The sequence below is a fragment of the Bubalus kerabau genome, chromosome 10 (assembly GCF_029407905.1).
Source record: "Bubalus kerabau isolate K-KA32 ecotype Philippines breed swamp buffalo chromosome 10, PCC_UOA_SB_1v2, whole genome shotgun sequence".
NCBI classification, from domain to species: domain Eukaryota; kingdom Metazoa; phylum Chordata; class Mammalia; order Artiodactyla; family Bovidae; genus Bubalus; species Bubalus kerabau.
The window spans coordinates 44777127-44796496 of record NC_073633.1 but is presented as its reverse complement, the minus strand read 5'-3'; the positions used below and the strand labels follow the sequence as shown (position 1 = coordinate 44796496).

Here is a 19370-nt window from a genome sequence, read left to right as displayed (position 1 = left end):
AACCCACTCCAATATTCTTGCCTAGGAAATCCCAGGGACAGAGGGACCTGGCAGGCTACAGTCCATGGGGTTGCAAGGTCGGAGATGACTAAGCGACTAAACCAACACCACCACACCTTCAGGACAGTCATTTATTGTCACAGACAACAACTCAATACTTATTGAGCTAGTACCGTATGTCAGGCACATTGCTAGGCATAAAGATTTAATAATGATTGTTTACTTCAGATTGGTGGGAATACATATCTAAACACATGCATTACATAATGTAATAATGTCAGTAGTAAAATATGCAGAAGTTTCTATGAGAACACATAATGAACAAGAAGAGTATAGAGGAAAAGCAAGAGGAGCCTGTAGCATGGGGTGAAACCTGAACTGGAGAGAGGGATTGCAACTCAGAAAAGGGGCTAATACTAATATCAATGCAGAGTTCAGAGTAAAACATGAAGGTCATATCTCACAGGATTTGTCAGAGAAACATGGAGATGTTTATCTGGAATTTGGAATACAAAAATAAAGACTGATGTGAGATGACATTAAGGAACCTCAAGAGCATAGGCACTGGAGAGTCATGGAAGATTTTACTCAGGGGGTGGGATGGTGCATCACTTAGGTGGTTGTATGGAAGATGATTCAAGGAGGTAGAATTGGGCCAGCAAACCAGTTAGGACACTTGTAAAATTCACATAAGGGATATTGAAGGGACAAACCAGGGAAGTGGTACAAAGAAAAGAGGATAATTTCAAGATATCAGTTCAGTTCAGTTCAGTTGCTCAGTCGTGTCCGACTCTTTGCGACCCCATAAATGGCAGCACGCCAGGCCTCCCTGTCCATCACCAACTCCCGGAGTTCACTGAGACTCACATCCATCGAGTCAGTGATGCCATCCAGCCATCTCATCCTCTGTCGTCCCCTTCTCCTCCTGCCCCCAACCCCTCCCAGCATCAGAGTCTTTTCCAATGAGTCAACTCTTTGCATATATTTGGGTATAAAAACTAGCAGAACATTTTTATGTTGGGAATTTGGGAAGTAGCCATGAGTGACCAAGAAGTTTCTAACTAGAGAATCTTGAGTAATGCCTGTTATTTTACCCATTATCTTAAATAACAAAGAGAAAAAATTCCGGGATGATTAGGGTTATTTCTGTTCTGGACATGTTAATATAACACGCCTGTGCAATGTCCTCTTAACGATGTGCAGAGGGCTATTGTATATATTTTTCTGACACTTTGAAGACAAACATGTGTGTAAGTCATTAGGCGTTATGCGTTCCCCAAAACTATGGGAATGATTGATATTTCCAAGGAAAAGTGTACATATTTGAACAGTTATTAAAGACAGTAGAACCACATAGAACACAAACCAATCATCAATAATAAACTGTGGAAGAACAGCTTGAACCTAAGTAGTATTTTTTAGAGTTACAAGGAAAAAGATCCAGGAAAGTTTGGTGCCCACAGAATTTGAAAACTGTGATTCTCAAACTGGAAAGCAGGTCAAGTCCAGATGACTGGTCCTTACAGAGAGTTCCCACTTAAGAAATGCATCAGGTGGTAAGAAAATTAGGAAACCACCATCTTATCTAAAATTATTTCACTATTCATAATTAAGTGTCTTCACAGTCACTAATCATTTCTTTTGCAATATCTAATCTACTTTCAGGGGATTCCCAAGCAGTGCTAGTGGTAAAAGAACCCACCTGCCAATGCAGGAGACGTAAGAGACCTAGGTTCTTTCCCTGGGTTGGGAAGATCCCCTGGAGAAGGAAATGGCGACCCACTCCAGTATTCTTGCCTAGAGAATCCCATGAACAGAGAAACCTGGCGAGCTCCAGTCTATGCACAGGACTGCGACTTAGCACTCACGAAATCTACTTTTAACTCTACTCGGAGTATTTTTCATCTTAGCTATTATACTTTCCATCTCTTTAAGTTCAGTTTGAATCTTTTTACAAAATACTTTTCATATCTTAAGTTAATGTTTTGAGCATATTAAGTCCAGTTATAATAACTAATGTCTGCTAATGATATCATCTGTGCCAGTTTTTGGTTGGTTTTGATTGATTAATGTTTTCTCATCTTTACAAGTCATTATTTTCTTGCTTTCTTACATGTCTGGTAGTCTGACTGGGTGTCAGACATTGTAAATTTTACCTTGATAGGTGATGGATTTTTTTTTTTTTTTTTGTATTTATTTTGGAGCTTATTTGTGGATGTAGCTTTTTTTTTTTTTTCAAGACTTACTTTATTTTTGGCTCTGCTGGGTCTTTTTTTTTTGTATGTGGGCTTTCCCTAATTGCAGAGAGCAGGGGCTGTTCTCTAGTAGTAAGCAGTGTGCGGGCTTCTCATTGCTGTGGCTTCTCTTGTTGCAGAGCACAGGCTTCAGGCGAATGGACTCAGTAGTTGTGGCCCAGGAGCTTAGTGGCTCAGCAGCATGTGGGATCTTCCTGGATCAGGGATCAAACCCTTGTCCCCTGCATTGGCAGGCGGATCCTTAAACACTGAGCCACCAGAGAAAGTCCTGTGGATGTAGTTTAGTTATTAATACTCAGAAAATTTTTGATAATTTTTGTTCTTGCTTTAAAGATTTGTTAGGTGAGATTAGAATAGTCTTTGCTAGCAGGCTGATTGTTTTTCTTCTGAGTACTCTATCCAATGCCCCATGAATTATGAGATTTTCCCAAGTGTGTTAGCTGGACACTGCTCCCTTAATTGCATCCCTCTGGGCCTTTCCCAGCCTTACATACTTTTCTTTCATTCGAGTCCCAATCAGGACTTTGCTGAGAACTTCAGGGGGTTCCTCTGCAGATGTCTCTTTCTCTCCAGTTCTTTTTTTGCTGGTTTTCTACCCTACATACTCTAGCTGCCTTGGACTCTCAGGTCTCTCCTCAACCCAGATTTTCTAGTAGGCTCTACCTTTGTTCTGCTTTCTTCATAATCTATAAATTCTGTATAGGGCAGTCATACAGCAGACCTCATTTGACTTCTGTCACTCAGGGTTCACTGTTCTTAATTACCTGATGTCGTCTAGTGTTCTCAATACCATTGTTTCAATATTTTTGTCAAGTTCTTTGGCTGTTTCAGTGGGGAGGGTAAATCTGGTTTCTGTTACTCTATCCTAGAGGGAAGCCAATCAAAAAATGAAGATTTTGAATCAATGAATTTCTAAGCTGTTTAAATTACTAATGAAAAATGAAGATAAAATATTTTTTATATTGGATCTCTAGGTTCTTCTATCTCCAAGACATTTCAAGGTCTATTGGCTAAGGATTACTTCACTTCATAAATTTTGATTGTTCAAGGAAACACAACTGCGGCATCCAACCCCATTTTTTAAAATTTAATTTTGTTTTCAAGTTTCTCGTTGCTGTCAACTTTTTTTCCAACTGTTTTTTTTTTTTCCCTCAAAAGCCATTTATAAACTATCAAGCTTCTCAAAAATCTTTCTTTGGTATGTGATGCCTACCAGAAAAATATGGCAAAAAAAAGTATGAAATATATTGCCATATAAATTAAGTTGTGAGAAGTTTTAATATTATTCAAATGTAGGTTTGTGGCATCCAAGGATGTCTTTAATTCAAGTGGATAGGGTTTCTCTTACTTCTTGGAATTTTAAATGAAAAATAAGTGATTCTGAGCCTCTGTTAACATTTATACATTTTGTTTTATTTGTTAGGAGTTTGTATACATTCAAATTAGTTTGATCATAAACTCTAAAAAATAAAAATAAAAAACTACCACTTGCAAAGTTTCTTTGTCTAAGTCTGTCCAATATATTTGCTTAGCTGACAATAACATTATTGTGTAGTGCTTTTTCAGGCAAATAGAAATTTTCTCCTACTAAAATTTCTTTGGGGCTCTTTTTCTAGAATTAATTTAGCATGATCAGTGCTTGTAATGAAAATATATTTAGCTATATTCAGAAGGATTAGGGGGAAAAGTTTCTAAAAAGTAAAATTAATACAGTGTTAGTCTTCCAGTGTCCCTTTTGTTTTATATCCTACACCTAGGAAAATATTTAACTGCCCTTTTTAATCCTTTACTTCTTTCACAGTACCTTTCAGACATTTTCTGAGGGAAAAGTATAGAGGCATTATGAGACTGCCTTTACATTTTCTTAGTCACAGGCAAAAAGAATTCTGGAGATCTTCTATTCTTACACTCTCATTTAAAGATTTGGAAGTAGGCTTTGAGACAATTTATCTTAAATCACACAAATCCTTAACGTTAAATAGGGATTGGAAAAGAGATTATAATGCTCTCATCACATCATTCTGCTTTTATATTTATCTAAGAATAATAACAATCCAGAAAATGTTATCCTTAGTAGACATTGCATGCTTGTGTAGATATATATCTGACATTTTAAGCCAAATTCCAGGACAGTTATAGACATGATGATGGCTCCTGAAGTAACTAACAATTGAAAACATTTTCTAATTGCAGTTGATAGTGCCATCTAGTTCTTTCTGTTTTTGCCAGCAGCCAAAATCTCATGTTATTATTTGAGATTAGAAGCTTTGACAACCAACTGACATGTATCCAGCAAGTTGGACTGGCAGAGTCTTGAGAAGTTACACTCAGTGTTAATATTTATGTAGTTTCTCCAAAAAAAAAAAAAGAAAAACTAAAAATAAAAAATCAAAATTTAGGCTACCCACCTGTTTATTATATTGTTGCTGTTATTGTTCGGTTGCCCAGTCATGTCAGACCCTTTGCAGCCCCATGGACTGCAGCACGCCAGACCTCCCTGTCCTGTCCTGTTTACTATGTTACCTCTCTTCAAATCTCTTCTGTATTAGTTATGGATAGTTCTCCTGCTCTTTGCACTTAAGGGAAAAGGCCATACTCCCCTTCTGCGATGGCCCACACTCTGTGGAGTGCGCTTCTCTCTGCATCTGAACAAATCCACATGTTGCCTATCAAAAAAAAAAAAAAAAAGGGGAGTGGGGAAGGATAGTTATTTGCTGAACCAGTAATAAAATGAAGGTAAAATTATTAATGTTAATAGCTCTTTTCAAATTTATTCACATCCTGAAGTTTTTCCAAAGATGTACACTGTCAGTTTTAAAACTGCATTCCAAGTCTTTGCCTTAGCAGTAATGATCAGAACCAATATATGTCATCAGAAAGAAAACATTTGCAGAAGGCACCATTAATGTTGAAGTCAGATCATCAGAATTGTGTTGTAATCTTTGACTCCCCATCTGCTTTTACTCATTAATGCTACATGTAGCTCTTCCCACTTTTCTGAGAAGTTATATTTGAACATCAGCTCTAATAGCATCATCTGTATTTTCCTACATATTGATATCTATATCTTTATGCTTTAAAGCATTATAAATAAATGTAAAAAACTATCAATCGATGACTTAAATTAATTTTATGTAGTGTAGTTCCAATACAGAAATTCACATATTTTTTTTTAAACTCCCACTAGCATTTACTCACTAGGAATTAATTTTCTGATCATGCAATATTTCTCACATATTAAGTTTGCTGAATTGCATGCACACACTGTGAAAATATTACCATTTTAAATTTGTCACTTCAGTTAAGGGAAACCATTTTAAATAAGATCAGTGTGATTGTGTGAAGAACAGGCTCTGAGTAATTTGAACCCTCTTTCAGGAGACCTAAACGTCAACATTCTCTCCCTGAGAATCTAGATGCCATTAACTGCTTCTTGAAGGCAATTAAGCCAAATGTGTCAGAAGTATTGAAGAGGAAAGGAACGTAGTCTTATCCTTGCAATGTAATAGTAGTCAGAATCATGATGGTACTTAATTAAAATATGACATAATTTAAGCTATTAGAAAGAATTTCTTCTCTGAGTGAATATAATTCAGACTTTTTTCATTGCATACAGATCATATCTTCCAAGTTGAGATACATCATATTATAATGGACTATTATAGTTTCTCATCTTTGTATTTGAGGAAAAAGATGTTTGTCATCAAGGATTTATTTTTAAAAGCACTTGAAAGTTTGACCAAGGTACATCATTTGAATTTAATACGTATACATCCTATCTCTGTTATCTATCTCATAGTCAAAAACAATATAAAGGAGAAAGTGTCCCTTTAGGTCTCTGTCTCAAAGCCATTTATAAGTCTATTAGAATCTATGTGTAATAATAATTCAGATAGCATTGTAGTTGGTGTTCAGAGCATAAAGAGAATAATGTAATAAATATTTCTTTGTGAGAATCTAGTGAGTTAAAAAGACAATCTATATCTTCCCAGTAACAAAGCTGCTATGGAAATTAAAGGAAACAAATCAATACACTGCACAGTATATTTTTCTTTCTTCTTGTCCAAACAGGACCATCAGGAAGGTTACAGTGTTTCTCTAGCCTGTTGGATTGGATCTCCCTATCATCACAAGATTTCAAATAAATATTAAAAATACCAGTTATAACTGTACCAAGAGTTTGATAGTCAAAAGTTATTTTTATCATCCCAGTAATAACTGCTACTAATTCTCTGATTTTTTTTCCACACAATAACTAAAAATATGGAAAGTAATCAACTTTATTCGGAGACAAACTGTATTATCTATAGTTGTACAGATAAATGTAAACAATAAGTTTACAAATCAGCTTTTACTACTTCATTTAGGATCACCATGAAGTATTTCTATAAAAGAGTGTTCTGGATAGAGGCAGTCCTCTGGGCATATGACAATTCAACTTTTGCTGATTTGTATTTCTGCTGTTCATCCAACTACACACTTGTGGTCAACATTGCCAGTAGGCAAGCAGCACACATATTGAAATACATCAGTCAGTCTACTCCCTGACATTTACCATAAAAGGCTCCCCAATACTCCCTCTCAATCTGACCAGAAAAGAAGGGTGGCAGCATCCTTCACGGCCTTGCTGCTTGGAGAGCTTTGTTTTTAGCACAAGCCTAGGTTCAATCTTGTGTTTTTGGTCAAGCTGCACAGGGAGGCAGAAAGAGGGGAAGAAAAAGAGAATTAATAGGAAAAATAGAAGTGTTTAATACTTTAAACTCAGTAACAGAAGTTATGAAATGCTTTGAGCAATGGCAGGATCATTCTTTTACTGAAAGGTAGAGTCCAGCTGCTCACTGCTTAATAGTCAATATAAGGCCAGGTTGGTGGAAAGGAAAGTTTGCATAATACATCCTTCTTCATGCTTCCTTCCAGGATTAAAATTTGACTGGGAGGCAGAAATCTACACTTTCTTCCATTCAATCTTTAAAATACACACATAAAAGAAAAATTGTGATGATAACATCCTACTTCTATTCAGTAAAGTATTTGTTTTGGGGGAAAGTGGAAAATATTTGATTTTGTGGAATCAGACTCATAATAGCATGAATTTTGAGTTCTGACTTTCTCCAAGATAACATTCCATTCATGTTGTTATCTTCAGGAGAGAAGACTCAGCATCACATGACTGAAACTAAGAAGGGGGTGGGAATAACCATTGATTTACTCTTAACATTGATTCTTTACCAGGTAAGCAGCACGTGTTAAAAAAAAAAAAGGAAAAAAGCCCCATTACTTAAAAACCCATGGTTAGGAAAAAGGCAGTACTTTCTCACAGATAGACTGCTGATAAGGGCAATTTTAAATGATCCTGAAGAACCATGTGTTCCAAATAATTGTGTATAATAATTATGTGAAATATATTCATTTCAGCCTTGTTCAGAATAACTGAAAATAATTTTATTGTCTAACAATAATAACAATACATACTGATTAAATAAATTTTGTTCTATCAATAACATGGACTATTCTGCTGCCATTAAAATGACTTCTCCTTTTCCATATTCAGTGCTTTTGAATTTTTATACCATTGATTTTTTATTTAAATCTTTTCTCTTGTAATTTAAATAGTCATCTGAGGGTTTTTTAGCCACTACCCAGATATCTTCCAAAACACCACCCTAAGTCAAATGCAAATTATCATTCCCAGGCAGCCAAACTAAGGCTTCAGTCCTGATTCTGTCTAAGGATGGAGCATTTATACACTGCCAACTTGGTTCTAAATATTTTAACTCTGGTCTGCCATTTTATTTTGGCCTCAGTGATATAAGACAAATTGGATGCTTTTCAAAGAAATGGCTTTGGACACTATTAACGTATAATACTTGTCTAAAAATAGGTAAGCAAGAAACCCTCTCCGTATCTAATTTAATTCTAAATTAAATATAATAATAATAATATAATAAAAAAAACTTCTCAAATCTTTTTATCCTATAAAATCATGAAACTTATCCTCATTCTTATGGACCATATTTAAGTAGGGAAAGGAAAGTCCTCAGAAAAATCACCACAAATTGACCTTTAAGGAGTCATATTAAACCCTCAAGATAAGACAGAAACAAAAAATTTTGTATTCATAAAAATAGACTTTTGCTGTAATTTGTTGCAAAGAAATAAGATTAGAGATCGTATTAAATTACACACATTAGTTTGATGTTGAACATAACTCTTTATTAAGCTAAGTTTTCTTCAGAAGGAACAAACTAGGTATTTCATTTTGGTACATAGAAATTTTTCTGGGAATATAGTCACTAAGTGCATAGGTTACTTTTTCTACCAAAAGGATACTGGAAACAAGGAGAATTTGTGAGACAAGACAGAAAATTTACGAAGAGTCTTATGTCTATAAAAATGAAATAAAAAATTGTTAATTGTCCTTATATTGACTTTGTATCCAGAATTTAGTAATAAATGTAGATTGATTTCATTCCATCTATTCTTTCAACACTGATGTCTTAGGACTTAGTGCCATCCACTGTTCTAGATACTGGAAGTTTGAAGATCTGCCACTAAAAAGACCTAAATATCTTCAAGTATTTAAAAACAAAGCATATGGGGAATATGATTAACTTATTCACTGTGTAAACACTTGTTCTGGGCTTCTGTAAACATAGTACTGGCACAGTGAACCTGGAACTGATTCATCCATAAAATGTATCTTTAATAGAAAGCCAGTGTTATGAGATATGTTTAGAGAACATTGGAGGGAATCTATTTCAGAGAAAAAAAAATTCTTTACCCTTGAAAGCAAAAAGTGATATGATTTGTTTTTTGTAGCTGTTTTTATTCTATTATTCAATTAGGTTTAGTTTTGTTTTAAAATTGTCACAGAGCTTATAAAATGGAAAACTGCTGTACAAAGAAGATCCTATTATTGGTTTTGTTGAGAAAGTTTTTTTGCAAACAAGAATTCTGAAGACTACCAATAATAAATGATACCAGGATTGTCAATTTTAGGTTTGGCTCCTCTATTTCTCAGTAAAAATTCATCTGCAAATCAAAGTTCTACATTTAGGTTTGTTTCGTTCATATTTGTAGCTCATTTTTGAAGGTATTCGAGGTCCTGGCATAGAAGGTGACATTGCCATTGATGATGTATCAATTGCAGAAGGAGAATGTGCAAAACAAGACCTGACGACTAAGAGTAAGTGTCTCTTCTTGGATCTGTTGGTGTGATGTTAAAGTAAAGTAATGACTATTAGGCCAATATGGTCTAATTGTTAAAATGAATTTATTTTTAGTTTGTTTATTCAAAAATTTCCTATGCATGAAACTCTAAAATTTCAAACATATTTTAAAATCAAATTATTAAATCCAGTGGTAGACATTAGACCTCAGTTATTTGACCTAAAATAAAAGTAATTTTGATTTTGGTTCATATAAGGCAAGCACACTTTGATTTTTAATTATGGTTTTTAAATATTTTTTGTTTATATTATTAATTTCCGAGGATTTTTAAACTATTATTAAAATATCTGGCTAATCCAAATAATCAACCTACATTTATATAGCCATGGCTATTTTTATTCCCCCAAGTTCATGAATGTATTTTATAGGTCTAACTTATGCCAACCATTTTAACAGATTCAATCTTGTGATGAGTCTTAGTATATATGTATTAAGTAATGGAGTAGCCTGATTTTTTTCCTGGTATGATTAATCTCCTATGTGCATCACAATCTTGTTTAGTAATTTGGTTTCACTGTTTATTCTGGTTTGAGTATTATGATATAATGATATATTCAAATTGTATTTTTTTCACCAAAAATTCATTTTTAGTAAAAGAGGTTTATATAGAAAATTATAAATAATGCAAAAAGTATCATTTATGTATTGGGCTGTTTTTTTTCTTAAATCCTCATTATGTTATTCATGTGAAGATGAGAAATTTAAAATTATTCTTATGAAAAATTCCTCCACTTGAAGGATTTTCATAGAACCATCTGGAATCTTTAATTTTGTAGTTATTTAAAGAGGTATCAATTAAACTAAATATGTACAAATAACTTATTAATTATTTAACACTTACAAAAACAGCATGAAAATCCACTTTATATAAGTCTAGAGCAAATCAGAGTCTTTGTTAATTGAGTATATTTGGTGAGAAATTATATCAGTCTGTATGTTGAAAGTCAAATTTATACAACTATCCACTGATTGCCCATAAAAACTGAATTGACTCCATTTTTGAATATTGTTAAGAGACAAAAATTAAAATTGTGTATAACAATGAGCCATTTTCCTCATTTTTTTTTCACCTTCTTGTCATTACACTTAACATTTCAAGTAACAATTTTAGTAAAAATTTCTCCTTATGACTGGGTAATTTTGCTTTAGAAAACCAGTAGCTAAATCCAAATGAAGTAGGTTTATCAAATACACAGAAAAGCAAGCATTCTTCTCAGAGGGAAAACAGATATCTTTTGAATTTCACAACATGGATCCATGACAGTAACATTATATTAACTGAAGATAGTTACCATCTTATACAGAAATCTTACATTTTGATAATTAAATCACTGAAAATTATTATAAATCAAATACACTTTCCAAATGTGGAAAGCAAGAGAACATAATTTACTTTTCCAAAAGGAGAAAGGAGAAATGTAGCCATAATGAAATGACCATAAAAACCCATAGGCATTTTATTATTATATGATGGAACAGTTTCATAATCAGTTTTGTTCTCCTAAACTACTAAGTCCAGAAAAATGTGTAACTATTTTAAGTAAGATATCTGTATTTATTGGTGGTATCTTTATTTACCCTCTGTAAATCAGAGAAAATAAATCTAATTGAACAAAAAAAATTCTTTGCTATGAGATAATATTCTATTACATTTGTTTCTCTTTAACTATCACTTTTAAAGTTCATTTTGATGAAAACTGTTGGATGAATATTAAATTTATGTTAATTTTTAAGTGCAAACCAGCTTGGAGACCAAAGGCCTCTTCCTAATTGCTCAGGCTCCCAATCCCTCTCCAGTAGAAAATGTAGCACTCTGGCCATGCTATCAAAAGCTGAGATTGTGTGTCTCTCTGTAACCCCAGCTCACTCCTAGGTGAGACCCATTTTGTAACTTAAGACAGGTTAATGAATTATTGGGTTTGTCCTTGTTAGTCCTCCTAGGTAAACTACACATTCTAAGAGGTATCATCTGGATATGAAATTTAAATTACCAGCTACAGGAGGCATCTCAAGGTTTATCGGTGTAACAATTTTTAGTTAGAACAGACTTCATAGCACTTTAAAAAATTACACTAAGGAGAATATTATTTACCTAATTTACAGATAATTGACTGATCATATATATATATAATCCACTATTTGCAGTAGTTAATTCCTTTACCCATAATAATCCCTACCTAGTTTTCATACAGTAGATTTTCTCTCAGTGGTCTTTAAGCTTAAACATCTCTGAACACTTTTTTTTTTAAAGCTGACCTTTTAGATTTTTGAGAATTTTCTCTGTGTGCATGCCTTCATGTGGCCAAAAAAACTCAGGTTGAGCTAAGCCACAAATTCATATAAATATCTTCTGAACAGGTTTTGTAGCATATCATATCAATTCAAAAATCTGAAAATAGTTTTTTATCAAATTTCTAGGCATATATTCAAGTTATTTTCCTTTTCACTTGTCTTGGAAATGAATCTGATAAATAAAACAAACCAAACCAAAACAACAAATGTTTTCCAAAAATATCTTCTGTGCACTAAAATTGTTTTGTTAGTTCACTAAAGTTGTATTGGTAGCTACATGGGGTACTTAGTCTCGTTTTCCATTTGTTTCTTGGCATTTGTTTCCTTGTCTTTAGATTCCGTTGATGGTGCTGTTGGAATTTTAGTACATATATGGCTTTTTCCGGTTATCGTCCTCATCTCTATCTTAAGTCCTCGAAGGTGACCTTACCCTGGCAGAGGCTATAAAAGATTCACCAGGCACTAGCATGAAGAAAGAGTCTTTGTAAATGGACACTGAAAAAACAAACTACCAAAGATTCCTCCACTGACTACTGACTCAAAAATAAAATAATAAAAACAAATTTTTTAAGCACTGGGGATAAAAAGACATCATGGAAATATAACTTATTCCACACTACAAATAAAAGAAACTCTTGACCTGAGTAGAGAAGAGACCTTCAGGTGCTTCTATGGCTAAAAAGATTACATACAGCATCATCTGGTCATCTGGTTGAACTCGGAAAAAAAAAAAAAAGAGCTATAGAAATCCTTGTCAAAGCACAAAGTCATGGCTGGTTTTGTTTCAAATGAATAGTTTGCTTGTTACTATGGAAACCTAATGGCCTGCCAACGAAAACCTCACTGTAAACAGGGTACGTGAAGAGCTGGCATTTATTTTCCTTTTGAGAAGGTTTTGCATAGAGAATTAAATAAACGTAGGCCCTTTTACCTTTGGTTGTTACCCTTCCTTGACAATAACCCGAACTCAGAATTATTTAAAACATTCTTCTTCCTCCCCACCTTATCCCTACCCCACCTTTATTATTATTATTTGTTTTCCTCCCATGGCTAAGCTAGATAACTGTATGCTGTCTCTTTTTGCATGCACTACTATCCAGGATGGTAAACCTGGGCTTACACATTACACAGGCTTATCGGAGTTTGCTTGCGGCCACTTGAACACCCAAACTAAGTCATCTGTTCCAACGAAGAAACCAAACCACCATCTTTTATAAATTGCCATGGAAACCAAGTGCCTTCAATGAGACAAGCCTGAATAATTTTCAACTCAGAAGCTTGCACTGCTAAGAGTGGTTTGTGTAAAACTATTTTATAAACAAACTACAGAGCCTAAATGTGCAAATTACAGGCAAGACAACAAAGCCGCTTCTGAAGAAGAAAGGACCGAAGCTGCTGCGTAAGCCCATGCAGACGAGATATTTGTTGTTTGACCTCCTAGACAGCCATGGCCTTTTGGCTTATTGTCCATTAGAAAATAACTTCCATTGAGACCAGACATGGGAGCAACACTTTTTTTCTTCCAGGTTATTAAATGGGTCAACCAGAACAAAAGGTTGTTAAGATAATAATTAGCGCAGAAGGTGGTAAAACACAAGCGTGATTTTTTACTCTAACCTCCATTTGAAATGAAATTGGCCCTAGCTTTAGAGGGAACAAGAAAATGTCTGTGAATGCAGTGCATACAAACTCTACAGTGGAACTGGGCCTGAAAAATCTGGCTTTATTCTAAACACTGAGGGTAAAATGCCTCTGCCCTTTAGTCAGACTCTGTGCAAATTGTGAAATATTATTTTATTATTTTGCCAAGATTAAAAAACACTTTTACAAAAAAACAAAAACCTGTAAAAATGATTTTGAGCTACCTGAGGACAAATCATACCTTTAACCAGCCAGTTTTCCAATGCATTGTAAATTTCACTTAAACCTGTTGGTTATGAAAATTTGAAGATCTTTTTCCTTAAATTATCTCAGCTTTTAACTTCATTTAAAAAGACTTTGTCTAAAGAAGAATACTATTATTATTATTATGTTCTCTCAACACCCCAGGATTAAAAAACTGATTATGCAAGTAATTGGGATATAAGTATTAAATTATAACATTTGCAAATATTAATATAAAAAGCACAACAAAATGTAGTGGAAAAATGACAACGCTTGATTTTTTTAAAAGAAAATTCTGTAGAAATGTTTGTGCAAATTCAGTAATTCAACTTAAAAGATAATTTTACAGCTATGTTCAATAAAGCCTCTTTCCAGGTAAGGTATGAAAAGCAGTATGTGTGTTTGTTGAACAACGTTCACTTACCACCAAAATGAGACTAGTTATACAATTTACTGGTTATGTTACCATGGGATAAATCTTCAGTGCTTCATATACTGTAATGCCTGCCGGAAGAAATTCTGATAGGGAATCTCTGATGCACTCTCCCTTATATGTAATACATGTTAAAAAAATCAAACTTTTGAAAGTAAAATATGAAACAAATATGAACTTGGAATTTAATGTGTATTTTCATAGTTAAAGAGGGGACCAGTCTGAATATTCCAGTAGTAATAGAATCAAGCTAACTCAAGTTCTTTAAATTAAGCAGAATAAACAGATGAATTTAAAAACATATTTGAACAGATCAGGCGTATTGAAAAAAATTTCAAAATTATAGTCACCTATTTATTTTATCAAACCAAAGAAATTAAAGTAAACAATATTTGAGGCACTTAGCTTAATATTTACTAAATCTCCCTTCAGCTTGACTTCCATTTTATGTGGCAACTAACCACTTCTCTCCACTCTCCCATATTTGTGAATCATTTTTTTGGATTTATTTTCTGCATATTCATTTCTGATAATATCAATAAAAATATTCTAGATCAAAAGAGAGGCTTAACTCATTATACCTGGCCTTCTTTCCTTGATCTTTATTTGAGTGAGGCTTTTGCAAAAATCACAACAAAACAAAATCTACATTCAGAATATTTGGATATGTATATGTCCTTCCCAGAAAAAGAATCAAGTCTTTTCTCCAAAGTCACCCTGCACAAAGAAACTGCTGTCAGCAAAAGATACAGTTCTACTACTTAACATTCACAAAATACTAAAGTCTTTCTATAACCTTTCACACAGTAAGAATACACAAACCTTCAGAAGTTCATGAGAACTGGCTGGTACTCCAAAAAGTAATTTTGATTAAATGAGAAATTGCAGATGAGTGCCAAAAACAAAAGAGTAATCAGAACTGCAAATCAATCAACTTTATTGGTATGGTAATAAATTAAAATATATAACTCAAATGGGTTCTAGATTGCTTATATAAACCAACAAACATAGAATCAATGTTTTTCACTCAGAGTAAATGTTTAGTTGCTTTAATTGAAAGGCAATGGATAAAAATGCAGAAATTTTTAAAAGGTTGGCATACAGGAAATATAAATTGTGAGGTATTCCCTTCTTTAATATTAGTTATAATAATGACAACTTTAAAGCACTTAATCTGTTTACCAACTCCCTTCCTTTTCCTGATACTTTTGTATATGAGTTGAACTCTCCAGTGTATCCCCCCTTTTCCTTTTTGATAATATTTTAAGTGTAATTGATGCCAGTATTTTGTTGTTGTTGTTCTCTCATAGGAAGGCATTAGACAATGGAGCTTTTAATTTCCTGGGAGAAAGATTATATCATATGATCTACTGCCAGTAGTTGATCCTAATTAATAAGAAGCATTACTCTGTTTCATCAGTTCAAAGCTGCTTGTTTCTCCACATTCTAACATCTCTGCAATCAGGCATATTTTAATTACAACTAGCAGCATTTCTGTGTAGTGATATATAAAATAAGAGTGCATCCTAAAAACAATGGCATCTTAGTTATTGAAACTCACCAAAGTTTCCAAAAGTTTCCAATCCTGCCCAGTGTTATTACTTTTCAATAGAAATAATAGCCACTTCATATTTGTAGGATTTATATTACTTACTGAATACACATTATTTAAAAATAACATAACTTTAATTTTATTCTTTTTAAAAATCTGAGTCTTCTCTTACATACATTATAATACAAACCTAGACCTGCTTTTTCTTTTTTTCCTGCTACCTATATTTTAGTTCTATCATGAATTACAATATGCCACGTACCCCTGGATTAAAATGTTTTCTGTTTTTCTGTGATTCATAGCACTTAATGTGTTAGAAGTTTGGCCTGCCATTAAATTTCTTTCAGAGATTTGAAAAATGCATGGTGCATCACAATATCATGTAATAGGCTAAACTAATGGTATTTCATTTCACCTACATCACAGCATCGACTTTGGCATGGCAATGAATTGTGATAATTACAATAATGAGAATTGCAAACCAGCTGGTCAGTTACATCATGTTAAAAATGGTAAAAAAAAAAAATACCATTCTTTACTTTTATATTTTAAAATATGACAAAATATGAATGACAACTGTACTAACTTTTCACCAAACATGCATTTTTATTTTAAAGACTTTATAATAAACTTATCTGTCAAAATGTGTAATTTGAAGAACAATTAATTTAGTTCCATACTTAAGACTGTATGAAACTGGCTGTGGTGTTTTTCATGATCAATTTTTGTTTGTTTTGATTAGTGAATTGAAAGATACTGACAGACTACATAATCAGAGTTGATAGAATGACTTCAGAGGATTCTATTGAATGCATGTTCTTTATCAACAAACTTTTTTTTTTAATGTGCCTTTCAAAGATCAGAGCCTCTCAACAGACATTTAAACTGGAAAAAAATTGTTCTGAATTCATTTTCTTCTTGGGTGATGGCTACTTCTTACTAATTGCTTCGTCTGCATCTCAACAAGGGAGAAGGTATACTCTTCTTGCAACTGGGTAGTTGATGTCAAGGAGGAGTTATTGCATTTTCTGTGAAAACAATAAAATCATAGGGTTCAATCCCAAGTTATTTCCTTTCCTACAATGCTCCCTTTGTGACTAACTGGCTTGATTAGTTTTCTTAGTGCTTATTTTTAAAAAGCAATGTCTCTGGCATTTTCTACTTCTACTTAGAAAAGCTACTGCAGAATGATTAGAACTTTTTTTCAAATATGGTATAAAAAGTTCTCTGCTGATATCCATAATATTTATAAGTAAATATGTATGTTATTACATAGAAAAACTAAGACTTAAAAACTTGAAATTTTAATGTGATATATGCCAGTTCAGAATCAATCCATCATATGTACATGTCTGTTTGGAAACAGAAGTGAAAGTTAGGTTAGGGAGAGATAAATATTCCATATATTTGTATATGGACTTCTTTATTAACATTAATATAAGGCTTAATAAATCATGATTGGTGATTTCATTATTCTGAATCTACATTGAGTATATTGGAATTAAGGAATTGGAATTCAAAATTTGAATAAGGCAAGGGTTAAACTCTGGGTAAAAACTGAAATAGTTTTTCTTAAAGGAACATTTACAACTGATGAATTTAATTTCAATTGTACTAGTTTTCCATAAATTGAGTTTAAATGTAATCTTATTTTTCAATAAAGTGATGGGAAATTCTATGAAATAGGGATTAGCCTATTAGTTTCAGTTTGTTTTAGTATGGCTCTCAATTGTTGTCCTGGATTTCCAGGATACCATTTTTATTTCTTGAGGCATCAGTATATTTAAATGTATACGTTCAATAAAATATATGCTGTTAAATTCATATCGAATATTAGTTACATTTTAGATCTCAAAGTTTAGATTTAACTTACTTTTCCTTTTGATATTTTCCTTCTGCTAATAGTTGCAGATAGCTGTATGTAATCTTCCCTTGGATTTTCTTTCAATAAATGAAATTATGTTAAATACTCTTCTAGTGTTTTGGGGAAATTTCTGCTGTTAATAAGCACTTAGGTTAGAAACAAAAAGATATTTCGAATAGCAATTATATTTTCAAATTAAGATGAAAATGCCATCATTTCTCTCACTATTGAATAGCTTTTATAGACTCAACACTGCAGTGAAGCACAATTAGCCCATTAAAGATATGTGTTGATTTTTACATCCTTTCTGAGGGATCATTTATAAGATTGTGTTAAACAAGTAAGCACTAAAATTTTCCTGAATAAACTGTGATTTAAGAATGGTGGCTCAATTTAGTAACTGTGGGTTTCTGTATGGTATGTGAAATAACTGACTACAGATTAACAGTACTACTGTTTTCCAGGATCAAAGTTTTAATCACATATTTCATGGAGGCACTGTGCTGAATGTAGGTCTTCCAAGGGAAAATAACAGCACTGCTTGGCAATGATTGGAGTGAAACAAACTATAAGTGGAATCCTAAAACTTGCTTATTATTATTTCCCTGTTGCCTATTTAGCTTAGTTTTTTCCTTCATCTTTGGTGTTATAGCTCTATATCCATTGAAACTTTGGAAATACAGTTAACAGTAATAGACCTATTAAGCATCCTCAGAAATCAACTACCTAATTGCTCCATAACTGCCTATTAAAGTCCTGGTTATTCTTCATGAGCGGTTTTAATAGTCAAATTAAAGACTTTGTCCATATTTGATTCCTATGGTACTTATGTTCTTTAAATTATTCTTTAGTTGTCGGCACATCTGCTTCCCAGCTGAAGTTGTTAACCACCTCCATGGCAAGGACTATGTCTTTTTACAGATTTAAGAGCTTCCAGTTTACCTAGGTTCTACAGAGGTTATTGAATTAATGATTACCAAATTAATTCTTGATTTAGACCTACATTTAAAATAGAACTTATTCAATGAACACAGGAAATAAGCAGTCATGTCAACTTTCAGTTATAAAATCAGTGACATTTCACAGACAGAAGACATCTCCTAGGTGCTGAGAAAAATAAGGAATGGAGGCAAATGAAATATTAGTTTACCCATTTCCAACACAATTTTCAAGCACTTCTTACTTTAAAAGAAAATGATTGTATTTCTTAATAAAAAGGCAAACCTTTTTAATGTTTCCACAAACAAACTAAGGAAAAGGAGTCTAATTCTGCATGTTTTGTGTTAGATGTTATCCTTATACATGAGAATAATATGACATAGAATCCCTTCTCTTAATCAAAATATATTAATTATAGACTGTTATGCTTAATTTTACATTCAGGAGATCACATGAGCTAAATTCAGCCTTAGCTCCTTTCTAGAGTTTGCTGTAGTATGTGTGTGTGTATATATATATATATATATCTTGGGATCCAATCATCCATTAGATTTGAAATGAAGTATATTTTAGTATGCAAATATTTTAGAGTTGAATAATAATGAATTATAAAACTAAGATATTTATTTAGTTCTGGATAATATTTTAGGTATCAAATACAAGATTCTTAAACATGGAACAAAATAATGAGAAATAATTTAATTTTCAAAATTGGTAACAGAGATGTCTATTAATTTTAATATTTTATTTTGATTCTGCTTTGAATTATATGTCTCAATTTCAAAAACTGACACAATTCAACAGCCCAATGAGCCCAAAATAAAAGATGGTACAGTGCTAGTATGTGGCAAAAATGATAATAAACAGTTAATTAAAAAATAAGTAGTACACTGTTATAATTTTTAATGAGATAAACTTGCA

The 19370-nt window shown here is 32.9% G+C and overlaps 1 protein-coding gene across 1 annotated transcript in view; it reads left to right on the top strand.

Moving 5' to 3' along the window:
* Positions 1–12662, top strand: part of MDGA2 (MAM domain containing glycosylphosphatidylinositol anchor 2) — a 919168-nt gene extending 906506 nt beyond the window's left edge. Inside the window, exons 16-17 of the mRNA XM_055537535.1 lie at positions 9336–9441; positions 12113–12662. Of these exons, the coding sequence (XP_055393510.1) occupies positions 9336–9441; positions 12113–12201 (195 nt within the window). The 3' untranslated portion in view covers positions 12202–12662. The remainder of the gene's footprint in view (positions 1–9335; positions 9442–12112) is intronic.
* The last annotated feature ends 6708 nt before the right edge of the window (positions 12663–19370 follow it).